Source organism: Nerophis lumbriciformis, linkage group LG19 (genome assembly GCF_033978685.3).
Source record: "Nerophis lumbriciformis linkage group LG19, RoL_Nlum_v2.1, whole genome shotgun sequence".
Taxonomy (NCBI): domain Eukaryota; kingdom Metazoa; phylum Chordata; class Actinopteri; order Syngnathiformes; family Syngnathidae; genus Nerophis; species Nerophis lumbriciformis.
This window is the reverse complement of record NC_084566.2, coordinates 42,640,748-42,666,727: the sequence shown is the minus strand read 5'-3', so window position 1 is coordinate 42,666,727 and position 25,980 is coordinate 42,640,748. Positions and strand designations below refer to the sequence as shown.

Below are 25,980 nucleotides of genomic sequence, written 5' to 3'. Positions count from 1 at the left end.
GTGTGTGTGTGTGTGTGTGTGTGTGTGTGTGTGTGTGTGTGTGTGGAGGAAGCTCCGCACTGTCTTTATATATCTTTAAATATCTAGAATGGTCGGTCCTTAAGAGGTAAGCATTTTTCAGAGGTCTCAAGTAGGTAAGAATTACAAGATTGTGTGTGTGTGTGTGTGTGTGTGTGTGTGTGTGTGTGTGTGTGTGTGTGTGTGTGTGTGTGTGTGTGTGTGTGTGTGTGTGTGGAGAGAAACCTGTCTTTTTATGCTTTTACAGAAAAAAATATATATTTGCAACCGAAAAAAAAATGATTGATTTGCAATCCAAAAAAATATTTTCAAACGTAAACAAGTTTTAGTTGGTGTTAGTCAGAAAACAAAACAACTATTTGGTTGCTGATATTATTGTCTGAGTGCATAAAAAGAGTCTGTAACAAGGACTTCCTTAATTAATCATAATTGACTAAGTGTTAGAGAAGCCCCGCCCACTCTTGCATCTGATTGGCTGCTGTTACAAAAAGGCGGGCTCTCCTGTCACCTCGTCGCTCCCAGCCTCTCACTTCTTCACACTGCCTTGCAGGAATGAAGTCTACAAACGGGCGCTTTGTGTTTGTAAACGTTTGACCTTTCTAAGTGCTTTCTGGGTATGTGGGAAAGTGTATAAGTGTGTGTTTTTTTTTTTTGTTTTTTTTTCAAGGATGAGTTTGAACAGGAAATTCTCATTGGACAGCTGCGTGTAAGTATAATGATTTTTCTAGTGAAGTTCTCCACTTTTTGTGTCTTCAGGCCAACACTGAGCAGGCTTTTTGCATTCTGCTGCAAGTAAAACTAAACTGGAAGTGAAAACATTTGTGAGAAGGTGTGGTTCTGACTTTGTAGATGTACAGTCGCTTTTTTTTTTGCTTGTTGCTCACCAAAAACATTCATGAAGTTTGCTTCTTTTATGAATTTATTGTGGGTTCTACTGAAAATGTGAGGGTCAAAAGTATACATACAGCAATGTTCATATTTGCTTACATGTCCCTTGGCAAGTTTACCTGCAATAAGGCGCTTTTTGGCTTTTGGTATATTTACATATATCCAGAGGTGGGTAGAGTAGCCAGAAATTGTACTCAAGTAAGAGTACTGTTACTTTAGAGATTTATTACTCAAGTAAAAGTAAGGAGTAGTCACCCAAATATTTACTTGAGTAAAAGTAAAAAGTATGTTGTGAAAAAACTACTCAAGTACTGAGTAACTGATGAGTAACATACACACACATATCATATATATATATATATATATATATATATATATATATATATATATATATATATATATATATATATATATTAAGGCTGCAGCTAACGATTATTTTTCTATCGATTAATCTATAGATTATTTTTTTCGATTAATCGGTTAATCTATAGATTTTTTTTCCGATTAATCTATAGATTATTTTTCCTTTTACCGATTATTTTTTTTATTTAAAATGAAGATGAAAAAAATAAATGTAGGCCAGTTTTTTCAAAAGGCATGGCTTTTATTTACAAAAAAAAAAGTATGGCCACTCAGTCAACATTGACAACAACATGACAAAATATTCTGTAACAATGTAAACATTTAACAAAATTAAAAGTAGCTTATTTGCTTTTAATGTGCAAATATAAAAGTAAACATCCAGTGCAAATCTTAATATTCTGCAATAGTATAAGCATTTCAAAAGTAAAAGTATTGCTTATTTTGCTTTAAAATGTGCAAAAATAAAGATAAACATCCAATTCAAAAAAGTGCAAAACGGAAATATTCTGTAACAACAGTGTAAACATTTCAACAAAAGTAAAAGTATTGCTTATTTGCTAAAATGTGCAAAAATAAAGATAAACATCCAATACAAAAAAGTGCAAAACGAAATATTCTGTAACAACAATGTAAACATTTCAACAAAAGTAAAACTTTTGCTTATTTTGCTTAATAACACAACAATGATAGTATGATTAAAGTGAAAGTTAATTGTTCGTTTGTACATAGTATACGTAATTGTTAATGTTGTAAAAGGTATTTGCACAACTAATTAACGTTAGCGTTAAAGAGGAGCGCGTCTTTGTAAACACTGAACAGGCACGCCAAACGCTCCTCTCAGAGCGAAACGGTGCTTTAGTTTATGAATTTACAACGCAGATACAAATGACACATTCATGTTTTTGTGTAATGATGACAACGTATACTCACGCGGACGATTGACTAGTTGATGGTGATGGCAAGAACGCTGCCGTTGTGCTGCTATGATAGGCCATTTCCGCTCGACACAGTGTGCATACAACAACATTATTAGCAGAGGTGGGTAGAGTAGCCAGAAATTGTACTCAAGTAAGAGTACTGTTACTTTAGAGATTTATTACTCAAGTAAAAGTAAGGAGTAGTCACCCAAATATTTACTTGAGTAAAAGTAAAAAGTATGTTACACACACACACACACACATTTATATATATATATATATATATATATATATATATATATATATATATACATACATACATACATTGATATATACAGTATATAATTTATATTTATTTATTTTGCCGTTTTTGTTTACATGTTAAAGGTGTTTTAATGAATATACATGCATGTTTAACATATAGATTCCTTTCTTTCATGAAGACAAGAATATAAGTTGGTGTATTACCTGATTCTGATGACTTGCATTGATTGTAATCAGACAGTAGTGATGACAAACGTCCACGTTTTCAAATGGAGGAGAAAAAAAGTTCCTCCTTCCTGTCTAATACCACATGAAAGTGGTTGGTTTTTGGCACCTTATTTGTCCAGCTTCCATATTCGTTTTTATACACTTTACAAGAAATACATTGGCGGCAAACTCCGTAGCTTGCTAGCTTGTTTGCGCTGGCTTTCGGAGACTCTTGTTTTGAAAGCGCAGGCGCGATGGAGCGGCACTTTTATTGTGAAGACAGGAACTGTGCAGTCAGTCTTTAGGCTTTTGACGGGATGTACGGTTGAAATAAAAAATGGTCTTTTTTCCTTCACACTTTTGATTGATTGATTGGAACTTTTATTAGTAGATTGCACAGTACAGTACATATTCCGTACAATTGACCACTAAATGGTAACACCCCAATAAGTTTTTCAACTTGTTTAAGTCAGGTCATGTGACCGCCTGGCTCTGTTTGATTGGTCCAACGTCACCAGTGACTGCATCTGATTGGTGGAACGGAGTGAACGTCACCAGTGACTGTATTTGTTGAAACGCAGGCACTATGAAGGTCTGTCTGACAGACCAAAACAAACAAAGCGTGCATTAACAGATCGATAAAAATTAGTAGCGAGTAGCGAGCTGAATGTAGATAAAAGTAGCGGAGTAAAAGTAGCGTTTCTTCTCTATAAATATACTCAAGTAAAAGTAAAAGTATGTTGCATTAAAACTACTCTTAGAAGTACAATTTATCCCAAAAGTTACTCAAGTAGATGTAACGGAGTAAATGTAGCGCGTTACTACCCACCTCTGCATATATCCGTATTTAAGTGTTACTTCTTTATTTTCATACTCATATTACAAAACAGCTAGTGTTTTTCTTCCAATTGTGGTCTTTTGGTTGTCTGCAAATACCGTGTGCTAACCTTGACTATGGAATGTAAGGAGGAGGGATAATCCTTCTCCTTATCTCTTGTTGTGTGCAGCTGCGGAGGACAGTGGGCATGTGTTTGGGCTGGAAAGACAAGACAGCGAGGGTGGGAGGGAGAGAGACTTTATAGAATGGAAGGTTTTCATATTTTAGATCAGACCGTCTTAGCTGCGCGATTGAATGTTCTATGCTGGACTGGTCTCATTATTGCCAAAGCTTTGGGGATAAAATGACAAAATACCTATTCTGTCTCTGGTGGTTCTTCTACTCAGCTAAAAGTGTCGTAAAGAGCTTGGGAGCGACCAGAAACTTGAATTCCCTGGGAACAAACGCAACAGTAGCCATCCACAAGCTTCTGCTTGAATCTTTGATGGACTTGTTTCTTCAGCATTGTCCACACATCAGGACTTTGGGAAGGCCATTCTAAAACCTTAATTGTAGCCTGATTTAGCCATTCCTTTACCATCCTAGTCACTGCCGTTGTGTCCTTGAGCAAGACACTTTACTTACCTGCTCCCAGGTTTCCCCATTAATTTGAGCGAGGATGAAAGATTTGTGGATGAGGAAAGTGAGAGTGAAGGACTAGAGGGGCAGTGGGAGCGATTCAGATAGGGAAGATGCTGTGAGGACCTGATATTCAGCTGGGAATGACTAAAACAGTAAATAAACACAAGACATATATATACTCTATTAGCCACAACACAACCAGGCTTATATTTAATATGCCACAAATTAATCCCGCTTAACAAACACCTCCCCCCACCCGTCCATATAACCCGCCAATACAACTCAAACACCTGCACAACACACTCAATCCCACAGCCCAAAGCACCGTTCACCTCCGCAAAGTTCATACAGCACATATATTTCCCCAAAGTTACGTACGTGACATGCACGTACGGGCAAGCGATCAAATGTTTGGAAGCGTACTCACGGTACCGTGTCTGCGTATCCAACTCAAAGTCCTCCTGGTAGGAGTTTCTGTTGTCCCAGTTCTCCACAAGCCAATGGTAAAGCTTGACTGTCATCTTCCGGGAATGTAAACAACGAAACACCGGCCGTGTTTGTGTCGCTGCGGTCGGCCGCAGTACACCGCTTCCCACCCACAGCTTTCTTCTTTGCCGTCTCCATTGTTCATTGAACAAATTGCAAAAGATTCACCAACACAGATGTCCAGAATACCGTGGACTTTTGCGATGAAAACAGACGACTTAACAGCTGTCCTCCACAACCCGTGACGTCACGCGCTGACGTCATCATACCGAGACGTTTTCAGCAGGATGTTTCGCGCGAAATTTAAAATTGCACTTTAGTAAGCTATTGGCATGTGTTGCAATGTTAAGATTTCATCATTGATATATAAACTATCAGACTGCGTGGTCGGTAGTAGTGGCTTTCAGTAGGCCTTTAAATCTAACTTAGATATTGGGTTTCACTATGTAAAGCGCTTTGAGTCACTAGAGAAAAGCGCTAAATAAATATACCGTATTTTCCGCACTATTAGCCGCACCTAAAAACCACAACTTTACTCAAAAGCTGACAGTGCGGCTTATAACCCGGTGCGCTTTATATATGGATTAATATTAAGATTCATTTTCATAAAGTTTAGGTCTCGCAACTACGGTAAACAGCCGCCATCTTTTTTCCCCGTAGAAGCGGAAGCGCTTCTTCTTCTACGGTAAGCAACCGCCAAGGTAAGCACCCGCCCCCATAGAACAGGAAGCGCTTCTTCTTCTACTGTAAGCAACCACCCACCCCCGTAGAAGAAGAAGAAGAAGCGCGCGGATATTACGTTTCATTTCCTTTGTGTGTTTACATCTGTAAAGACCACAAAATGGCTCCTACTAAGCGACAGGTTTCCGGTTCATGAAAAGACGCAATCTCTCCATCCGCACACGGACTACTATTTCACAGCAACTGCCTAAAGACTTTCAAGAAAAGCTGGCTACTTTCCGTGCATATTGTAAAAACAAGATAGCTGAAAAAAAGATCCGGCCAGAGAACATTATCAACATGGACGAGGTTCCACTGACTTTTGATATTCCTGTGAACCGCACTGTGGATACAACGGGAGCACGTACGGTGAATATTCGCACCACAGGCAATGAGAAGTCATCCTTCACTGTGGTTCTAGCTTGCCATGCTAATGGCCAGAAACTTCCACCCATGGTGATATTCAAAAGGAAGACCTTGCCAAAAGAGACCTTTCCAGCCGGCGTCAAACAGTCCACATGTGCTTTGTGGACTTGGAGAAGGCATTCGACCGTGTCCCTCGGGAGGTCCTGTGGGGAGTGCTCAGAGAGTATGGGGTATCGGACCGTCTGATTGTGGCGGTCCGCTCCCTGTACGATCAGTGTCGGAGCTTGGTCCGCATTGCCGGCAGTAGGTCGGACCCGTTTCCAGTGAGGGTTGGACTCCGCCAAGGCTGCCCTTTGTCACCGATTCTGTTCATACCTTTAATGGACAAAATTTCTAGGCGCAGTCAGGGCGTTGAGGGGATCCGGTTTGGTGGCTGCAGGATTAGGTCTCTGCTTTTTGCGGATGATGTGGTCCTGATGGCTTCATCTGGCCAAGATCTTCAGCTCTCACTGGATCGGTTCGCAGCCGAGTGTGAAGCGACTGGGATGAGAATCAGCACCTCCAAGTCCGAGTCCATGGTTCTCGCCCGGAAAAGGGTGGAGTGCCATCTCCGGGTTGGAGAGAAGACCCTGCCCCAAGTGGAGGAGTTCAAGTACCTAGGAGTCTTGTTCACGAGTGGGGGAAGAGTGGATCGTGAGATCGACAGGCGGATCGGTGCGGCATCTTCAGTAATGCGGTACCCCAAAATTTTACTGTGGTACCCCATTTTTATGACTTGATGGGGTCCCTGGAACATTACAAGCACACCTCTCCTTTACATCATAACAAATAGAAAATACATGCTCTTGTTCACATCGGTCATCTCTTGTAAAAACCAACCATTTATTTTAATAATTATAATTCTTACAGTTGACCAAAGGTGTCCAAATATTTTCCAACTAAGGGCCACATACTTATACATTACAAGCACACCTCTCCTTTACATCATAATTACATCATTTTGAAGTGAATGTGACTATTGCTACTGGTGGCCTGAGGGTCGAGGATCATCATCTTGTCTTCTCTGTGGACAGATCTTCGGATTCGGGGGGAGTCTTGGCCTCACGCAGAAGATCCAACTACAAGATCAATAAGAAAAACCGATTAGAAGATGACTGTGCAGACCTCCAGGATCAAAATCAAAGCCTTAACGGGAACTCAACCATCAAGTGCGGCCACCACCTTCATTCCCATCCGAGCAGGTCATGGTTCATGTGGTCTCACACTTGTCTTGTGCTTGTCAGGGAGAAGATCATCAGGGAGGAGAGCACTGAACGGCAAGATGGAGTCGTCAGCAACAATGTACTGTACTCCTACTTCCTCTTTTGGCATTGTTTTTTCCTTTTTTAGTTTTAGCAAAACTTTGAGATCATAGTGCACTATATGAATAACCCCGTAAGACAGCTTCAACCGTGTCCCTCGGGAAGTCCTGTGGGGAGTGCTCAGAGAGTATGGGGTATCGGACTGTGTGATTGTGGTCCGCATTGCCGGCAGTAAGTCAGAACTGTTTCCAGTGAGGGTCTACATGTGCTTTGTGGACTTGGAGAAGGCATTCGACCGTGGAAATCCTGTGGGGAGTGCTCAGAGAGTATGGGGTATCGAACTGTCTGATTGTGGCGGTCCGCTCCCTGTACGATCAGTGTCAGAGCTTGGTCCGCATTGCCGGCAGTAAGTCAGAACTGTTTCCAGTGAGGGTCTACATGTGCTTTGTGGACTTGGAGAAGGCATTCGACCGTGGAAATCCTGTGGGGAGTGCTCAGAGAGTATGGGGTATCGAACTGTCTGATTGTGGCGGTCCGCTCCCTGTATGATCAGTGTCAGAGCTTGGTCCGCATTGCCGGCAGTAAGTCAGAACTGTTTCCAGTGAGGGTCTACATGTGCTTTGTGGACTTGGAGAAGGCATTCGACCGTGTACCTCGGGAAGTCCTGTGGGGAGTGCTCAGAGAGTATGGGGTATCGGACTGTCTGATTGTGGTCCGCATTGCCGGCAGTAAGTCAGAACTGTTTCCTGTGAGGGTCTACATGTGCTTTGTGGACTTGGAGAAGGCATTCGACCGTGTACCTCGGGAAGTCCTGTGGGGAGTGCTCAGAGAGTATGGGGTATCGGACTGTGTGATTGTGGTACGCATTGCCGGCAGTAAGTCAGAACTGTTTCCAGTGAGGGTCTACATGTGCTTTGTGGACTTGGAGAAGGCATTGGACCGTGTACCTCGGGAAGTCCTGTGGGGAGTGCTCAGAGAGTATGGGGTTTCGGACTGTCTGATTGTGGTCCGCATTGCCGGCAGTAAGTCAGAACTGTTTCCAGTGAGGGTCTACATGTGCTTTGTGGACTTGGAGAACGCATTCGACCGTGTACCCCGGGAAGTCCTTTGGGGAGTGCTCAGAGAGTATGGGGTATAAGACTGTCTGATTGTGGTCCGCATTGCCGGCAGTAAGTCAGAACTGTTTCCAGTGAGGGTCTACATGTGCTTTGTGGACTTGGAGAAGGCATTCGACCGTGTACCCCGGGAAGTCCTGTGGGGAGTGCTCAGAGAGTATGGGGTATCGGACTGTGTGATTGTGGTCCGCATTGCCGGTAGTAAGTCAGAACTGTTTCCAGTGAGGGTCTACATGTGCTTTGTGGACTTGGAGAAGGCATTCGACCGTGTACCCCGGGAAGTCCTGTGGGGAGTGCTCAGAGAGTATGTGGTATCGAACTGTCTGATTGTGGCGGTCCGCTCCCTGTATGATCAGTGTCAGAGCTTGGTCCGCATTGCTGGCAGTAAGTCAGAACTGTTTCCAGTGAGGGTCTACATGTGCTTTGTGGACTTGGAGAAGGCATTCGACCGTGTACCCCGGGAAGTCCTGTGGGGAGTGCTCAGAGAGTATAGGTTATCGAACTGTCTGATTGTGGCGGTCCGTTCCCTGTATGATCAGTGTCAGAGCTTGGTCCGCATTGCCGGCAGTAAGTCAGAAATGTTTCCAGTGAGGGTCTACATGTGCTTTGTGGACTTGGAGAAGGCATTTGACCGTGTACCCCGGGAAGTCCTGTGGGGAGTGCTCAGAGAGTATGGGGTATCGAACTGTCTGATTGTGGCGGTCCGCTCCCTGTATGATCAGTGTCAGAGCTTGGTCCGCATTGCCGGCGGTAAGTCGGACACGTTTCCAGTGAGGGTTGGACTCCGCCAAGGCTGCCCTTTGTCACCCATTCTGTTCATAACTTTTATGGACAGATTTTCTAGGCGCAGTCAGGGCGTTGAGGGGATCCGGTTTGGTGGCTGCAGGATTAGGTCTCTGCTTTTTGCAGATGATGTGGTCCTGATGGCTTCATCTGGCCAGGATCTTCAGCTCTCACTGGATCGGTTCACAGCCGAGTGTGAAGCAACTAGGATGAGAATCAGTACCTCCAAGTCGGAGTCCATGGTTCTCGCCTTGGAAAAGGGTGGAGTGCCATCTCCGGGTTGGGGAGGAGACCCTGCCCCAAGTGGAAGAGTTCAAATACCTCAGAGTCTTGTTCACGAGTGAGAGAAGAGTGGATGGTGAGATCGGTGCGGCGTCTTCAGTAATGCGGACGCTGTATCGATCCGTTGTGGTGAGCTGGAAGGCAAAGCTCTCAATTTACCGGTCGATCTACGTTCCCATCCTCACCTATGGTCATGAGCTTTGGGTTATGACCGAAAGGACAAGATCACGGGTACAAGCGGCCCAAATGAGTTTCCTCCACCGGGTGGCGAGGCTCTCCCTTAGAGATAGGTTGAGAAGCTCTGTCATCCGGGAGGAGCTCAAAGTAAAGCCTCCTCCACATGGAGAGGAGCCAGATGAGGTGGTTCCGGCATCTGGTCAGGATGCCACCCGAACGCCTCCCGGGGGAGGTGTTTAGGGCACGTCCGACCGGTGGAAGACCCAGGACACGTTGGGAAGACTATGTCTCCCGGCTGGGCCTCCATGCTTAGGCTGCTGCCCCCGCGACCCGATCTCGGATAAGCGGAAGAAGATGGATGGATGTAAGACAGCTGCTAATTGTGTGAATGTCCAAGCATTCTACACCAAAAAAAACTATCTATTTAGTAGGTCGGTTTAACCGGGAATCCTGAGCTCCCCAAAAATAAAAATAAAATATCCTCGGGAACCCAGATTTCCCGGTTTTCTGGGTAAGTTTTTCCCATTGAAAATGAATGGGCCCTTTTTCGAACTGGCACAATTTCTACATTTCTCACCCGATTCGAACCGTTCCACCATCCACACACTCCGCTCACCCTGGACAATCAAACTATCATTTTCCAAATTAAAAATGTTTCCAGGAATTACCGGTTTTCCAAGGCCCTCATTTCACCTCTTCCTGGAAAGTTTTCACAGTCCACATCTTTCAACCGTTTTTGACCATTCCACCTTCAAAACATTCTTCATAATATGGGACAGCAAAACTGCCATTTTCCTTTTTTGTACAAATTCCCAGTTTTCCCGATATTCCAGGAATTCCGAAATACCCATTTAAATTCTAACTGTTACCACGTCAACATTTTTCAACCAATGTGAAACATTACGACACCAACCCATTGATATCATCAAGGAAAATTGTTGTATTACCTAAATTTTCCCCAAAAATATTTTTTTCCGCGAAATTCCCAAATTTCTAAGAAATTCTCATTCATATGAACGGTCATATTCATAAATATACAACGCCCAAAATTCTCAAAAGTTTGCACCGTTTATTACCCAATTCCAACCATTAAACCATCAACCCACACACTACTCTTCACATATGTCAAATGCAAAACATGTTGTCCCTTGCCCAAAATTCCCAGTTTTTCTGGGAATTTCTTGTAATTTTTTCCCTATTGGACATTGGAGGGGGAATATACAATCGACTGCCTATCCCACAGTTCTCATCTGATTAGAACCGATTAGAACATCCACACACTCCACTCGCCCTGGACAATCAAACTACCATTTTCCAATTTTTTTTTTTTCAAATCCAGGAATTCCCGGTTTTCCAAAGCCCTATTTTCACCTCTTTCTGGAAAGTTTTCACAGTCCACTTTTTCAAACTGTTTTTTTACCATTCCACCTTCAAAACATTCTTCATAATTGGGACAACAAAACAACCATTTTCCTTTTTGTACAAATTACCGGTTTTTCCCGAAATTTCAGGAATTCCGAAATACCCATTTATATTCAAACTGTTACTAATTCAACACCAACACCAACCCATTCATATCATCAAGGACAATCGTTGTATTACCAATATTTTCAAAACAAATCAAATTTTTCGCGAAATTACCAAATTTCCAGCAAACATTTTGGAAAATTCCCATTCAAATTAATAGTCATATTTATAGTTATACAACGCCCAAAATTCTATAAATGTTGCACCATTTTTTACCCAATTCCAACCATTAAACCATCAACTCACACACTACTCTTCACTTATGTCAAATGCAGAACATGTTGTCCCTTGCCCAAAATTCCCAGTTTTCTGGGAATTTCTTGTAATTTTTTCCCTATTGGACAATGGAGGGGGAATATACAATCGACTGTCTATCCCACAGTTCTCATCTGATTAGAACCATTCCAACATCCACACACTCCACTCGCCCTGGACAATCAAACTACCATTTTCCAATTATTATTTTTTTAAATCCAGGAATTCCCGGTTTTCCAAAGCCCTATTTTCACCTCTTTCTGGAAAGTTTTCACAGTCCACTTTTTTAAACTGTTTTTTACCATTCCACCTTCAAAACATTCTTCATAATATGGGACAGCAAAACTGCCATTTTCTTTTTTTGTACAAATTCCCAGTTTTCCCGATATTCCAGGAATTCCGAAATACCCATTTAAATTCAAACTGTTACTACGTCAACATTTTTCAACCAATGTGAAACATTACGACACCAACCCATTGATATCATCTAGGAAAATTGTTGTATTACCTATATTTTCCCCAAAAATATTTTTTCCGCGAAATTCCCAAATTTCTAAGAAATTCTCATTCATATGTACGGTCATATTCATAAATATACAACGCCCACAATTCTCAAAAGTTTGCACCGTTTATTACCCAATTCCAACCATTCAACCATCAACTCACACACTACTCTTCACATATGTCAAATTCAAAACATGTTGTTCCTTGCCCAAAATTCCCAGTTTTCTGGGAATTTTTTTCCTATTGGACAATGGAGGGGGAATATACAATCGACTGCCTATCCCACAGTTCTCATCTGATTAGAACCGTTCCAACATCCACACACTCCACTCGCCCTGGACAAACAAACTACCATTTTCCAATTTTTTTTTTTTCAAATCCAGGAATTCCCGGTTTTCCAAAACCCTATTTTCACCTCTTTCTGGAAAGTTTTCACAGTCCACTTTTTTAAACTGTTTTTCACCATTCCACCTTCAAACCATTCTTCATAATTGGGACAACAAAACAACCATTTTCCTTTTTGTACAAATTACCGTTTTTTTCCCGAAATTCCAGGAATTCTGAAATACCCATTTATATTCAAACTGTTACTACTTCAACACCTTTCATCCATTGTGAGAAATTCCAACAACAACCCATTCATATCATCGAGGACAATCGGTGTATTACCTATATTTTAAAAACAAATAAAAATGTTCGCGAAATTACCAAATTTACAGCAAACATTTTGGAAAATTCCCATTCAAATTAATAGTCATATTCATAGTTATACAACACCCAAAATTCTATAAATGTTGCACCATTTTTTACCCAATTCCAACCATTAAACCATCAATCCACACACTACTCTTCACATATGTCAAATGCAAAACATGTTGTCCCTTGCCCAAAATTCCCAGTTTTCTGGGAATTTCTTGTAATTTTTTCCCTATTGGACAATGGAGGGGGAATATACAATCGACTGCCTATCCCACAGTTCTCATCTGATTAGAACCATTCCAACATCCACACACTCCACTCACCCTGGACAAACAAACTACCATTTTCCAATTTTTTTTTTTTCAAATCCAGGAATTCCCGTTTTTCCAAAGCCCTATTTTCACCTCTTTCTGGAAAGTTTTCACAGTCCACTTTTGTAAACTGTTTTTTACCATTCCACCTTCAAAAAATTCTTCATAATATGGGACAGCAAAACTGCCATTTTCCTTTTTTGTACAAATTCCCAGTTTTCCCGATATTCCAGGAATTCCGAAATACCCATTTAAATTCAAACTGTTACCACGTCAACATGTTTCAACCAATGTGAAACATTACGACACCAACCCATTGATATCATCAAGGAAAATTGTTGTATTACCTATATTTTCCCAAAAAAATATTTTTTCCGCAAAATTCCCAAATTTCTAAGAAATTCTCATTCATATGAACGGTCATATTCATAGTTATACAACGCCCACAATTCTCAAAAGTTTGCACCGTTTATTACCCAATTCCAACCATTCAACCATCAACTCACACACTACTCTTCACATATGTCAAATAACATGTTGTCCCTTGCCCAAAATTCCCAGTTTTCTGGGAATTTCTTGTAATTTTTTCCCTATTGGACAATGAAGGGGGAATATACAATCGACTGCCTATCCCACAGTTCTCATCTGATTAGAACCGTTCCAACACCCACACACTCCACTCGCCCTGGACAATCAAACTACCATTTTCCAATTTTTTTTTTTTTCAAAATCCAGGAATTCCCGGTTTTCCAAAGCCCTATTTTCACCTCTTTCTGGAAAGTTTTCACAGTCCACTTTTTTAAACTGTTTTTTACCATTCCACCTTCAAAACATTCTTCATAATATGGGACAGCAAAACTGCCATTTTCTTTTTTTGTACAAATTCCCAGTTTTCCCGATATTCCAGGAATTCCGAAATACCCATTTAAATTCAAACTGTTACTACGTCAACATTTTTCAACCAATGTGAAACATTACGACACCAACCCATTGATATCATCTAGGAAAATTGTTGTATTACCTATATTTTCCCCAAAAATATTTTTTCCGCGAAATTCCCAAATTTCTAAGAAATTCTCATTCATATGTACGGTCATATTCATAGTTATACAACGCCCACAATTCTCAAAAGTTTGCACCGTTTATTACCCAATTCCAACCATTCAACCATCAACTCACACACTACTCTTCACATATGTCAAATTCAAAACATGTTGTTCCTTGCCCAAAATTCCCAGTTTTCTGGGAATTTTTTTCCTATTGGACAATGGAGGGGGAATATACAATCGACTGCCTATCCCACAGTTCTCATCTGATTAGAACCGTTCCAACATCCACACACTCCACTCGCCCTGGACAAACAAACTACCATTTTCCAATTTTTTTTTTTTCAAATCCAGGAATTCCCGGTTTTCCAAAACCCTATTTTCACCTCTTTCTGGAAAGTTTTCACAGTCCACTTTTTTAAACTGTTTTTCACCATTCCACCTTCAAACCATTCTTCATAATTGGGACAACAAAACAACCATTTTCCTTTTTGTACAAATTACCGTTTTTTTCCCGAAATTCCAGGAATTCTGAAATACCCATTTATATTCAAACTGTTACTACTTCAACACCTTTCATCCATTGTGAGAAATTCCAACAACAACCCATTCATATCATCGAGGACAATCGTTGTATTACCTATATTTTAAAAACAAATAAAAATGTTCGCGAAATTACCAAATTTCCAGCAAACATTTTGGAAAATTCCCATTCAAATTAATAGTCATATTCATAGTTATACAACACCCAAAATTCTATAAATGTTGCACCATTTTTTACCCAATTCCAACCATTAAACCATCAATCCACACACTACTCTTCACTTATGTCGAATGCAAAACATGTTGTCCCTTGCCCAAAATTCCCAGTTTTCTGGGAATTTCTTGTAATTTTTTCCCTATTGGACAATGGAGGGGGAATATACAATCGACTGCCTATCCCACAGTTCTCATCTGATTAGAACCATTCCAACATCCACACACTCCACTCACCCTGGACAAACAAACTACCATTTTCCAATTTTTTTTTTTTCAAATCCAGGAATTCCCGTTTTTCCAAAGCCCTATTTTCACCTCTTTCTGGAAAGTTTTCACAGTCCACTTTTGTAAACTGTTTTTTACCATTCCACCTTCAAAAAATTCTTCATAATATGGGACAGCAAAACTGCCATTTTCCTTTTTTGTACAAATTCCCAGTTTTCCCGATATTCCAGGAATTCCGAAATACCCATTTAAATTCAAACTGTTACCACGTCAACATTTTTCAACCAATGTGAAACATTACGACACCAACCCATTGATATCATCAAGGAAAATTGTTGTATTACCTATATTTTCCCAAAAAAATATTTTTTCCGCAAAATTCCCAAATTTCTAAGAAATTCTCATTCATATGAACGGTCATATTCATAGTTATACAACGCCCACAATTCTCAAAAGTTTGCACCGTTTATTACCCAATTCCAACCATTCAACCATCAACTCACACACTACTCTTCACATATGTCAAATAACATGTTGTCCCTTGCCCAAAATTCCCAGTTTTCTGGGAATTTCTTGTAATTTTTTCCCTATTGGACAATGGAGGGGGAATATACAATCGACTGCCTATCCCACAGTTCTCATCTGATTAGAACCGTTCCAACACCCACACACTCCACTCGCCCTGGACAATCAAACTACCATTTTCCAATTTTTTTTTTTTCAAAATCCAGGAATTCCCGGTTTTCCAAAGCCCTATTTTCACCTCTTTCTGGAAAGTTTTCACAGTCCACATCTTTCAACCGTTTTTGACCATTCCACCTTCAAAACATTCTTCATAATATGGGACAGAAAAACTGCCATTTTCCTTTTTGTACAAATTCCCAGTTTTCCCGATATTCCAGGAATTCCGAAATACCCATTTAAATTCAAACTGTTACTACGTCAACATGTTTCAACCAATGTGAAATATTACGACACCAACCCATTGATATCATCTAGGAAAATTGTTGTATTACCTATATTTTCCCCAAAAAATATTTTTTCCGCGAAATTTCGAGATTTCTAAGAAATTCTCATTCATATTCATAAATATACAACGCCCAAAATTCTCAAAGGTTTGCACCATATATTACCCAATTCCAACCATTCAACCATCAACTCACACACTACTCTTCACATATGTCAAATGCAAAACATGTTGTCCCTTGCCTAAAATTCCCAGTTTTCTGGGAATTTCTTGTAATTTTTTCCCTATTGGACATTGGAGGGGGAATATACAATCAACTGCCTATCCCACAGTTCTCATCTGATTAGAACCATTCCAACATCCACACACTCCACTCGCCCTGGACAATCAAACTACCATTTTCCAATTATTATTTTTTTCAAATCCAGGAATTCCCGGTTTTCCAAAACCCTATTTTCACCTCTTTCTGGAAAGTTTTCACAGTCCACTTTTTTAAACTGTTTTTTACCATTCCACCTTCAAAAAATTCTTCATAATTGGGACAACAAAACAACCATTTTGTACAAATTACCGGTTTTTCCCGAAATTCCAGGAATTCTGAAATACCCATTTATATTCAAACTGTTACTACTTCAACACCTTTCATCCATTGTGAGAAATTCCAAAACCAACCCATTCGTATCATCGAGGACAATCGTTGTATTACCTATATTTTAAAAACAAATCAAATTTTTCGCGAAATTACCAAATTTCCAGCAAACATTTTGGAAAATTCCCATTCAAATTAATAGTCATATTCATAGTTATACAATGCCCAAAATTCTAAAAAATGTTGCACCATTTTTTACCCAATTCCAACCATTCAACACAATTGGAACACCCAACTGCGCCCAAGACCCAACCTCCGGGTTGGTGATTTTAGCTTGTCCTGAAGAATTTGGAGGTAATCCTCCTTCTTCATTGTCCCATTTACTCTCTGTAAAGCAGCAGTTCCATTGGCAGCAAAACAGGCCCAGAGCATAATACTACCACCACCATGCTTTACGGTCGGCATGGTGTCCCTGGGATTAAAGGCCTCACCTTTTCTCCTCCAAACATATTGCTGGGTATCGCGGCCAAACAGCTCCATTTTTGTTTCAAGTGTATGTAAACGTTTGACCACTCCTCTTGACAAAATTGGTGCGGTTCAGCTAAATGTGTTGGTTTTCTGACATGGACTTGTTTCTTCAGCATTGTCCACACGTTTAAGTCAGGACTCCAAAACCTTAATTCTAGACCGATTTAGCCATTCTTTTACCACTTTTGAGTTGTGTTTGGGGTCATTTTCCTGTTGGAACACCCAACCGCGCCCAAAACCCAACCTCCGGGTTGGTGATTTTAGCTTGTCCTGAAGAATTTGGAGGTAATCCTCCTTTTTCATTGTCCCATTTACTCTCTGTAAAGCAGCAGTTCCATTGGCAGCAAAACAGGCCGGGAGCATAATACTACCACCACCATGCTTGACGGTAGGCATGCTGTCCCTGGGATTAAAGGCCTCACCTTTTCTCCTCCAAACATATTGCTGGGTATTGCGGCCAAACAGCTCCATTTTTGTTTCAAGTGTATGTAAACGTTTGACCACTCCTCTTGACAAAATTGGTGCAGTTCAGCTACATTTGTTGGTTTTCTGACATTGACTTGTTTCTTCAGCATTGTCCATACGTTTAAGTCAGGACTTTGGGAAGGCCATTGCTAAACATTAATTTTAGACCAATTTAGCCATTATTTTACCACTTTTGAGGTGTGTTTGGGGTCATTGTCCTGTTGGAACACCCAACTGCGCCCAAGACCCAACCTCCGGGTTGATAATTTTAGCTTGTCCTGAAGAATTTGGAGGTAATCCTCCTTTTTCATTGTCCCATTTACTCTCTGTAAAGCACCAGTTCCATTGGCAGCAAAACAGGCCCAGAGCATAATACTACCACCACCATGCTTGACGGTAGGCATGCTGTCCCTGGGATTAAAGGCCTCACCTTTTCTCCTCCAAACATATTGCTGGGTATTGTGGCCAAACAGCTCCATTTTTGTTTCAAGTGTATGTAAACGTTTGACCACTCCTCTTGACAAAATTGGTGCAGTTCAGCTACATTTGTTGGTTTTCTGACATTGACTTGTTTCTTCAGGATTGTCCACACGTTTAAGTCAGGACTTTGGGAAGGCCATTCCAAAACCTTAATTCTAGACCGATTTAGCCATTCTTTTACCACTTTTGAGGTGTGTTTGGGGTCATTTTCCTGTTGGAACACCCAACCGCGCCCAAGACCCAACCTCCGGGTTGGTGATTTTAGCTTGTCCTGAACAATTTGGAGGTAATTCTCCTTTCTCACTGTCCCATTTACTCTCTGTAAAGCACCAGTTCCATTGGCAGCAAAACAGGCCCAGAGCATAATACTACCACCACCATGCTTGACGGTAGGCATGCTGTCCCTGGGATTAAAGGCCTCACCTTTTCTCCTCCAAACATATTGCTGGGTATTGTGGCCAAACAGCTCCCTTTTTGTTTCAAGTGTATGTAAATGTTTGACCACTCCTCTTGACAAAATTGGTGCAGTTCAGCTAAATGTGTTGGTTTTCTGACATTGACTTGTTTCTTCAGCATTGTCCACACGTTTAAGTCAGGACTTTGGGAAGGCCATTTCGAAACTTTAATTCTAGACCGATTTAGCCATTCTTTTACCACTTTTGACGTGTGTTTGGGGTCATTTTCCTGTTGGAACACCCAACTGCGCCCAAGACCCAACCTCCAGGTTGGTGGTTTTAGCTTGTCCTGAAGAATTTGGAGGTAATTCTCCTTTCTCACTGTCCCATTTACTCTCTGTAAAGCACCAGTTCCATTGGCAGCAAAACAGGCCCAGAGCATAATACTACCACCACCATGCTTGACGGTAGGCATGCTGTCCCTGGGATTAAAGGCCTCACCTTTTCTCCTCCAAACATATCGCTGGGTATTGCGGCCAAACAGCTCCATTTTTGTTTCAAGTGTATGTAAACGTTTGACCACTCCTCTTGACAAAATTGGTGCAGTTCAGCTAAGTGTGTTGGTTTTCTGACATGGACTTGTTTCTTCAGCATTGTCCACACGTTTAAGTCAGGACTTTGGGAAGGCCATTGCTAAACATTAATTCTAGACCGATTTAGCCATTCTTTTACCACTTTTGAGGTGGGTTTGGGGTCATTTTCCTGTTGGAACACCCAACTGCGCCCAAGACCCAACCTCCAGGTTGATGATTTTAGCTTGTCCTGAAGAATTTGGAGGTAATCCTCCTTCTTCATTGTCCCATTTACTCTCTGTAAAGCACCAGTTCCATTGGCAGCAAAACAGGCCCAGAGCATAATACTACCACCACCATGCTTGACGGTAGGAATTGTGTCCCTGGGATTAAAGGCCTCACCTTTTCTCCTCCAAACATATTGCTGGGTATTGCGGCCAAACATCTCCATTTTTGTTTCAAGTGTATGTAAACGTTTGACCACTCCTCTTGACAAAATTGGTGCAGTTCAGCTAAATGTGTTGGTTTTCTGACATGGACTTGTTTCTTCAGCATTGTCCACACGTTTAAGTCAGGACTTTGGGAAGGCCAATCCAAAACCTTAATTCTAGACCGATTTAGCCATTCTTTTACCACTTTTGAGGTGGGTTTGGGGTCATTGTCCTGTTGGAACACCCAACTGCGCCCAAGACCCAACCTCCGGGTTGGTGGTTTTAGCTTGTCCTGAAGAATTTGGAGGTAATCCTCCTTCTTCATTGTCCCATTTACTCTCTGTAAAGCACCAGTTCCATTGGCAGCAAAACAGGCCCAGAGCATAATACTACCACCACCATGCTTTACGGTCGGCATGGTGTTCCTGGGATTAAAGGCCTCACCTTTTCTCCTCCAAACATATCGCTGGGTATTGCGGCCAAACAGCTCCATTTTTTTTTCAAGTGTATGTAAACGTTTGACCACTCCTCTTGACAAAATTGGTGCGGTTCAGCTAAATGTGTTGGTTTTCTGACATGGACTTGTTTCTTCAGCATTGTCCACACGTTTAAGTCAGGACTTTGGGAAGGCCATTGCTAAACATTAATTCTAGACCAATTTAGCCATTCTTTTACCACTTTTGAGTTGTGTTTGGGGTCATTTTCCTGTTTGAACACCCAACTGCGCCCAAGACCCAACCTCGGGGTTGATGATTTTAGCTTGTCCTGAAGAATTTGGAGGTAATCCTCCTTTTTCACTGTCCCATTTACTCTCTGTAAAGCAGCAGTTCCATTGGCAGCAAAACAGGCCCAGAGCATAATACTACCACCACCATGCTTGACGGTAGGCATGCTGTCCCTGGGATTAAAGGCCTCACCTTTTCTCCTCCAAACATATCGCTGGGTATTGTGGCCAAACAGCTCCATTTTTGTTTCAAGTGTATGTAAACGTTTGACCACTCCTCTTGACAAAATTGGTGCAGTTCAGCTAAATGTGTTGGTTTTCTGACATGGACTTGTTTCTTCAGCATTGTCCACACATTTAAGTCAGGACTTTGGGAAAGCCATTCCAAAACCTTAATTCTAGACCGATTTAGCCATTCTTTTACCACTTTTGAGGTGGGTTTGGGGTCATTGTCCTGTTGGAACACCCAACTGCGCCCAAGACCCAACCTCCGGGTTGGTGATTTTAGCTTGTCCTGAAGAATTTGGAGGTAATCCTCCTTTTTCATTGTCCCATTTACTCTCTGTAAAGCACCAGTTCCATTGGCAGCAAAACAGGCCCAGAGCATAATACTACCACCACCATGCTTTACGGTCGGCATGGTGTTCCTGGGATTAAAGGCCTCACCTTTTCTCCTCCAAACATATTGCTGGGTATTGCGGCCAAACAGCTCCATTTTTGTTTCAAGTGTATGTAAACGTTTGACCACGACTGTTATGTTTCTGTTTTCATTTCAGAGTTTCACAAAATACAACGTCACCTTCCACAAACTGTTCCCAGAGCTCCCCGAAGAAGACGAGGTGACGCACAGTGAGTGTAGATCCGATCCGGATGAGGTGTGGTTCTTTCAGGTGTCAAGGCGTGCGTGTTGTGTTTCTTCGCAGCCTTCGTTTGCACCCTGCAGAAGGAAGTGTTGTATTACGGCCGACTGTACGTTTCTGAGAACCATGTGTGTTTCCACTCGTCCGTGCTGCTTAGAGAAACCAAGGTAGGGCCTCAGTAGAGCCAGGTTGCCAGGAAGGTATTGTCAACGGTGTTGTGGACGTCTCCACAGGTGGTCATACCCTTATCCAGCCTGCAGGAGGTGAAGAAACACAGCCAAACTTTGTCCGTCTTGTCCATCCAAACTTCTGATGGAGAGAAGGTCAGACTCCATTCTTTGACTGACATATGTGGGAACAGTTTGGGGAAGACTTCCATATTTTTGGGGAAGTACTGTAAACACAGGGCTCCAATACGAGTAACTCGGCAATTACCGATGAGGTAATAGAGTGTCATGGAGAAAAAAAAAGGTGTCATTTACATGGATGCCTAGAGGGCGCTAATGTGTTTTAAGCATTATGCCCCGCCCACTTGCCGTGTCACGTCCTAAGCGCGCATGTGAGTGAAGGTGGGAAACGTGATCGGTTCTCCGATGCGTCGTGTTTGGAACGTGGATCATTTCTGTGTCGACGGGGAAATGTTTGCGTATGTTAAATAAAGTAAAAACATCAGTATGTGAATGTGATGTGTAATATAAAGGTAAAGTAATGCAATATTTGAATAAAGGCCGTTTAAAGATGGTTGTAAAATGTATATTATATATATATATATATATATATATATATATATATATATATATATATATATATATATATATATATATATATATATATATATATTATATATATATATATATATATATGCATGTATATATATATATATATGTGTGTGTGTATGTATGTATGTATGTTTAAATAAATTTATGTATATGTATGTATGTATATGTATGTATTAGAGATGCGCGGATAGGCAAATATTTCATCCGCAACCGCATCAGAAAGTCGTCAACCATCCGCAATCCACCCGATCTAACATTTGATCAGAACTGCATCCGCCCGCCATCCGCCCAGTATATCTAATATAGACGATGCAAGGCATTAGTGAGGCACCTGACAACTACTCCGGTTTTCCCGTAATTCGTACGGTTTTCATCAACCTATTCCGGGTTACGGGTGCAGTGATAAAAAATACGTTTTTTCTTTCATTTAAAAAAAAAAGGGTGAAAACTACGCGAATTGCACCTTGTGCAGACAAGATTTTTCGATCGGACACGGAGGAATTAGCCATGTAAAAGACCACTTTGGGACAAAAAAACACAAGTCTAATGCCGTTGCTAGCGATACAAGTGGAAAACTTTCAACGTTTTTCGTCGCCCAAACAGATTCTTTGGATGTGATAAATGCCGAAGTTTTATTTACGGAGGCAATAATTGAGCATGGACTTCCAATCGCACTGGCTGATCACATGGGACAGTTAAATGTTTGTAATGCAACCTTTAAAAATCATTACGCGGTGATCGCGGTCCCAAAAATAAACCTTTCTTGCATGATAATGTCCAGAAAAATTTGCTTTATATTACTATAGAGTCCTTTTAACGAATGAGTTTGATGGTTTATCACAAACCTTAAATGAAAGAAGTCCTTTGTTCTCCTGCAGCATGGCCTTGCTTCGTGTTTGGTGCGCAATCCTGTCGGCTGTATTTCACAGCACGACATACTGTTAAAAGTGTTTATACTATTTATGCTTTCAAGTCCAAGTTGAAGAAATCTTGTTAAATGTTGACAGCATAACTACCAAAATACAGAAGTATGTCCTTAATATTTTTGCAGTGCTATTTCTGTTGAAAAGTTCAAATGATTACATTAGAGATGTGATGTGCCACTTTTCAAGTGTCTGATGGCTTCAATTAATTTTCATTAATTTTTCATATTTTGAATTCTTTTGAAAGGCTTACAAAAAAACTACATTTGAATTGTAATTCCATGCTATTGACAGGACTATTAATTTTAATGAAGTTAGCTTACCATGTTTACAGTATGATAATTGTGATAGAAATGTGAATTTCGGGGGGTGGCGGGCAGGTAAGCTGCTTACCTGCTGCGCGTGACGCCGGCCGCGGCGAAGGCGGACGAGGCGGGGTGTCGGTGCGGTGGGCGCGGTAGTGACCCTGGACGTGCGTCGGGCCCTTCTCGCGGATCGCCTCAGCTACGGCTCCCGGTGGGGCCCTCTCGGGGGAAGGGGCCTCGGTCCCGGACACCGGCGAGGCGTCCCTTCTCCGCTCCGTAAAAGTGTCCATCTCTTTTCTTTTTTTTTCTTCTGTTGTGGCATATGCAGCAGGTGCCTGCTCGTTTTTCGTATGTGGGTAACAACATTTAACTATGTGTATATATTTCCCAATTGGTTTAACTGCCACCCGCAAAAAAAAAAAAAAAAAAATCTAATTGATCCGCCCGACCCGACCCGCACGCGGATAAAATCTTATTTTTTTAAATTTCATCCGCCCGATCCGCGGATAATCCGCGGACTCCGCGGTTGTGCCCGCAAACCGCGCATCTCTAGTATGTATGTATATATATAAGTATGTATATATGCATGTATGTATATGTATGTATATATATATATATATATATATATATATATATATATATATATATATATATATATATATATATATGTAAGTATATATGCATATATGTATATGTAGTATTATATATATATATGTATGTATATGTATGAATGCATATAAATATATATATATATATATATGCATGTATGTATATCTGTAAATGCATGTATGTATAAGTATGCATGTATGTATGTATGTACCTGTGTGTGTGTGTGTGTGTGTGTGTATATATATATATATATATATATATATATATATATATATACACATATATATATATATATAAATATATCAACATACATATGCATACATGCATATATATATACATATATATATATATATATATATATATATATATATATATATATATATACATACATATACAAAAATATACATATATATATATACATATATATATATATGCATATATATATATATATATATATATATATACATACATATACATATTTTTATATATATATATATATATATATATATATACAGTATATACCAACATACATATGCATACATGCATATATACATATATATATATATATATATATATATATATATATATATATATGTATATGTATGTGTACATGTATATGTATGTGTATATGTATATGTATGTATATATGCATGTATGCAATATATATATGTATATGTATGTGTATATGTATATGTATGTATATATGCATGTATGCATATGTATGTTGATATATATATATATACCCTGAAGAGTAGGGCCATAACAAGTCAGTGATGTACTGAGGGGCCCCACCATGCAACTAAAGAGCAGGGGCATAACAAGTCAGTGATGGGGCTCCACCTTGCAACGCACGGAAAGTAAGGACTAAAATCTTAAACTTAATGCGGAATTTGACTGGAAGCCAATGAAGACTGGCTCAAAAGGGGGTGACGTGGACTGGGTCTGGTCTAAAGTCTGGCAGCTACATTTTGTACCGGCTGAAGCCTCTTTAGTGTTGGCTTGTTGAAAAGAGAATTGCAATAGTCTAACGTGTGAATGATCATTTCCAGATTTCTCACTTTAGAAATATTTCGGAGATGATAATAAACGGTTTTTGGTCAGTCGACCACAGAGACCCTCGAAAGACTTTGACCCTCTGCTTCCCTTCAGTACATCTTCGTGTCCTTGCGGAACCGTGAGATGTGCTACAACCTCCTGCAGAGACTCTGCGCACAACAACAGGTGGGTTAGTGCCGGCGTGCAGCCTCTCGCAAAGACCCTCAAACATGTCTCCTCTGGCAGGAAGCCTCCACCAGCAGCCCTCTTACTTCCTCCCAGGAGAGCCAAGACCATGGCAACGGGGTGGGTTGCAACATTTTGTTCACATTTTGATCTGCCACACAGGTGGAAAAAAGGGGGTAACCACCGTAAAATGTCAATAAAACCTTTTCCATGTTTGAAGGAGGAGTCAAGTCAGACGTTTGAGGACCAGCGAGATGAAGTAGTCAGTAAAGGTAACACTGCCTGTTTGCATACACCTTACAAAGCAGCGACTATTTATGAATGAGTCTACTCGGTATAGTCATGGAACTTGGGTAGACTTTACAGCAACACTGGTATAGATGACTGTTTACTGGAAATGAGGCAACATAGGTGAGTACAGTGGGAACTTTCATCCGTCTATCCGAAGCAGGGAAACCCAGACTTCCCTCTCCCCAGCCACTTGGTCCAGCTCCTCCCGGGGGATCCCGAGGCGTTCCCAGGCCAGCCGGGAGACATAGTCTTCCCCGTGGCCTCCTACTGGTCGGACGTGCCCGAAACACCTCCCTAGGGAGGCGTTCGGGTGGCATCCTGACCAGATGCCTGAACCACCTCATCTGGCTCCTCTCAATGTGGAGGAGCAGTGGCTTTACGTTGAGCTGCTCCCGGATGGCAGAGCTTCTCACCCTATCTCTAAGGGAGAGCCCCGCCACCCGGCGGAGGAAACTCATTTCGGCCGCTTGTACCCGTGATCTTGTCCTTTCGATCATAACCCAAAGCTCATGACCATAGGTGAGGATGGGAACATAGATCGACCGGTAAATTGAGAGCTTTGCCTTCCGGCTCAGCTCCTTCTTCACCACAACGGATCGATACAGCGTCCGCATTACTGAAGACGCCGCACCGATCCGCCTGTCGATCTCACGATCCACTCTTCCCCCACTCGTGAACAAGACTCCTAGGTACTTGTACTCCACTTGGGGCAAGATCTCCTCCACAACCTGGAGATGGCACTCCACACTTTCCCGGGCGAGAACCATGGACTCGGACTTGGAGGTGCTGATTCTCATCACCGGTCGCTTCACACTTCGGATTTGAAGGTAACAAAAAAAAAAACTAAGGTTGTTTTCAGTAATTGGCTAGCAAACCCAGGAAAATAAAGGAAACTTCCACTGCATCACTTCCTGGGCCACAACCCTTCTACTCAAAGAACCTACAGACAATTTCATCTAAGTTATCAGCTCTCGTGAACAAGACTCCGAGGTACCTGAAGTCCTCCACTTGGGGCAGGGTCTCCTCCCCAACCCGGAGATGGCACTCCACCCTTTCCCTGGCGAGAACCATGGACTCGGACTTGGAGGTGCTGATTCATGCCCAGTCATGTCACACTCGGCTGTGAACCGATCCAGTTAGAGCTGAAGATCCTGGCCAGATGAAGCCAT

The 25,980-nt window shown here is 41.3% G+C and overlaps 1 protein-coding gene across 1 annotated transcript; it reads left to right on the top strand.

Moving 5' to 3' along the window:
* Positions 1–544: 544 nt before the first annotated feature.
* Positions 545–24,845, top strand: LOC133618951 (GRAM domain-containing protein 2A-like). Its single transcript, XM_061979812.1, has 9 exons — positions 545–724; positions 6,762–6,896; positions 6,972–7,029; positions 20,600–20,672; positions 20,747–20,850; positions 20,917–21,006; positions 24,449–24,520; positions 24,581–24,640; positions 24,741–24,845. The coding sequence occupies exons 1-9, from the start codon at positions 687–689 to the stop codon at positions 24,843–24,845; spliced, it is 735 nt and encodes a 244-aa protein (XP_061835796.1). The 5' UTR covers positions 545–686.
* The last annotated feature ends 1,135 nt before the right edge of the window (positions 24,846–25,980 follow it).

Bases quoted from the DNA above. Each gene is read 5' to 3' on its own strand.
- LOC133618951 (XM_061979812.1), top strand. From the start codon at position 687: ATGAGTTTGAACAGGAAATTCTCATTGGACAGCTGCGT. The intron at 725-6,761 runs GTAAGTATAATG...CTCTGTGGACAG, and splicing joins TTCTCATTGGACAGCTGCGT to ATCTTCGGATTCGGGGGGAG. The intron at 24,521-24,580 runs GTGGGTTAGTGC...CTCCTCTGGCAG, and splicing joins GACTCTGCGCACAACAACAG to GAAGCCTCCACCAGCAGCCC.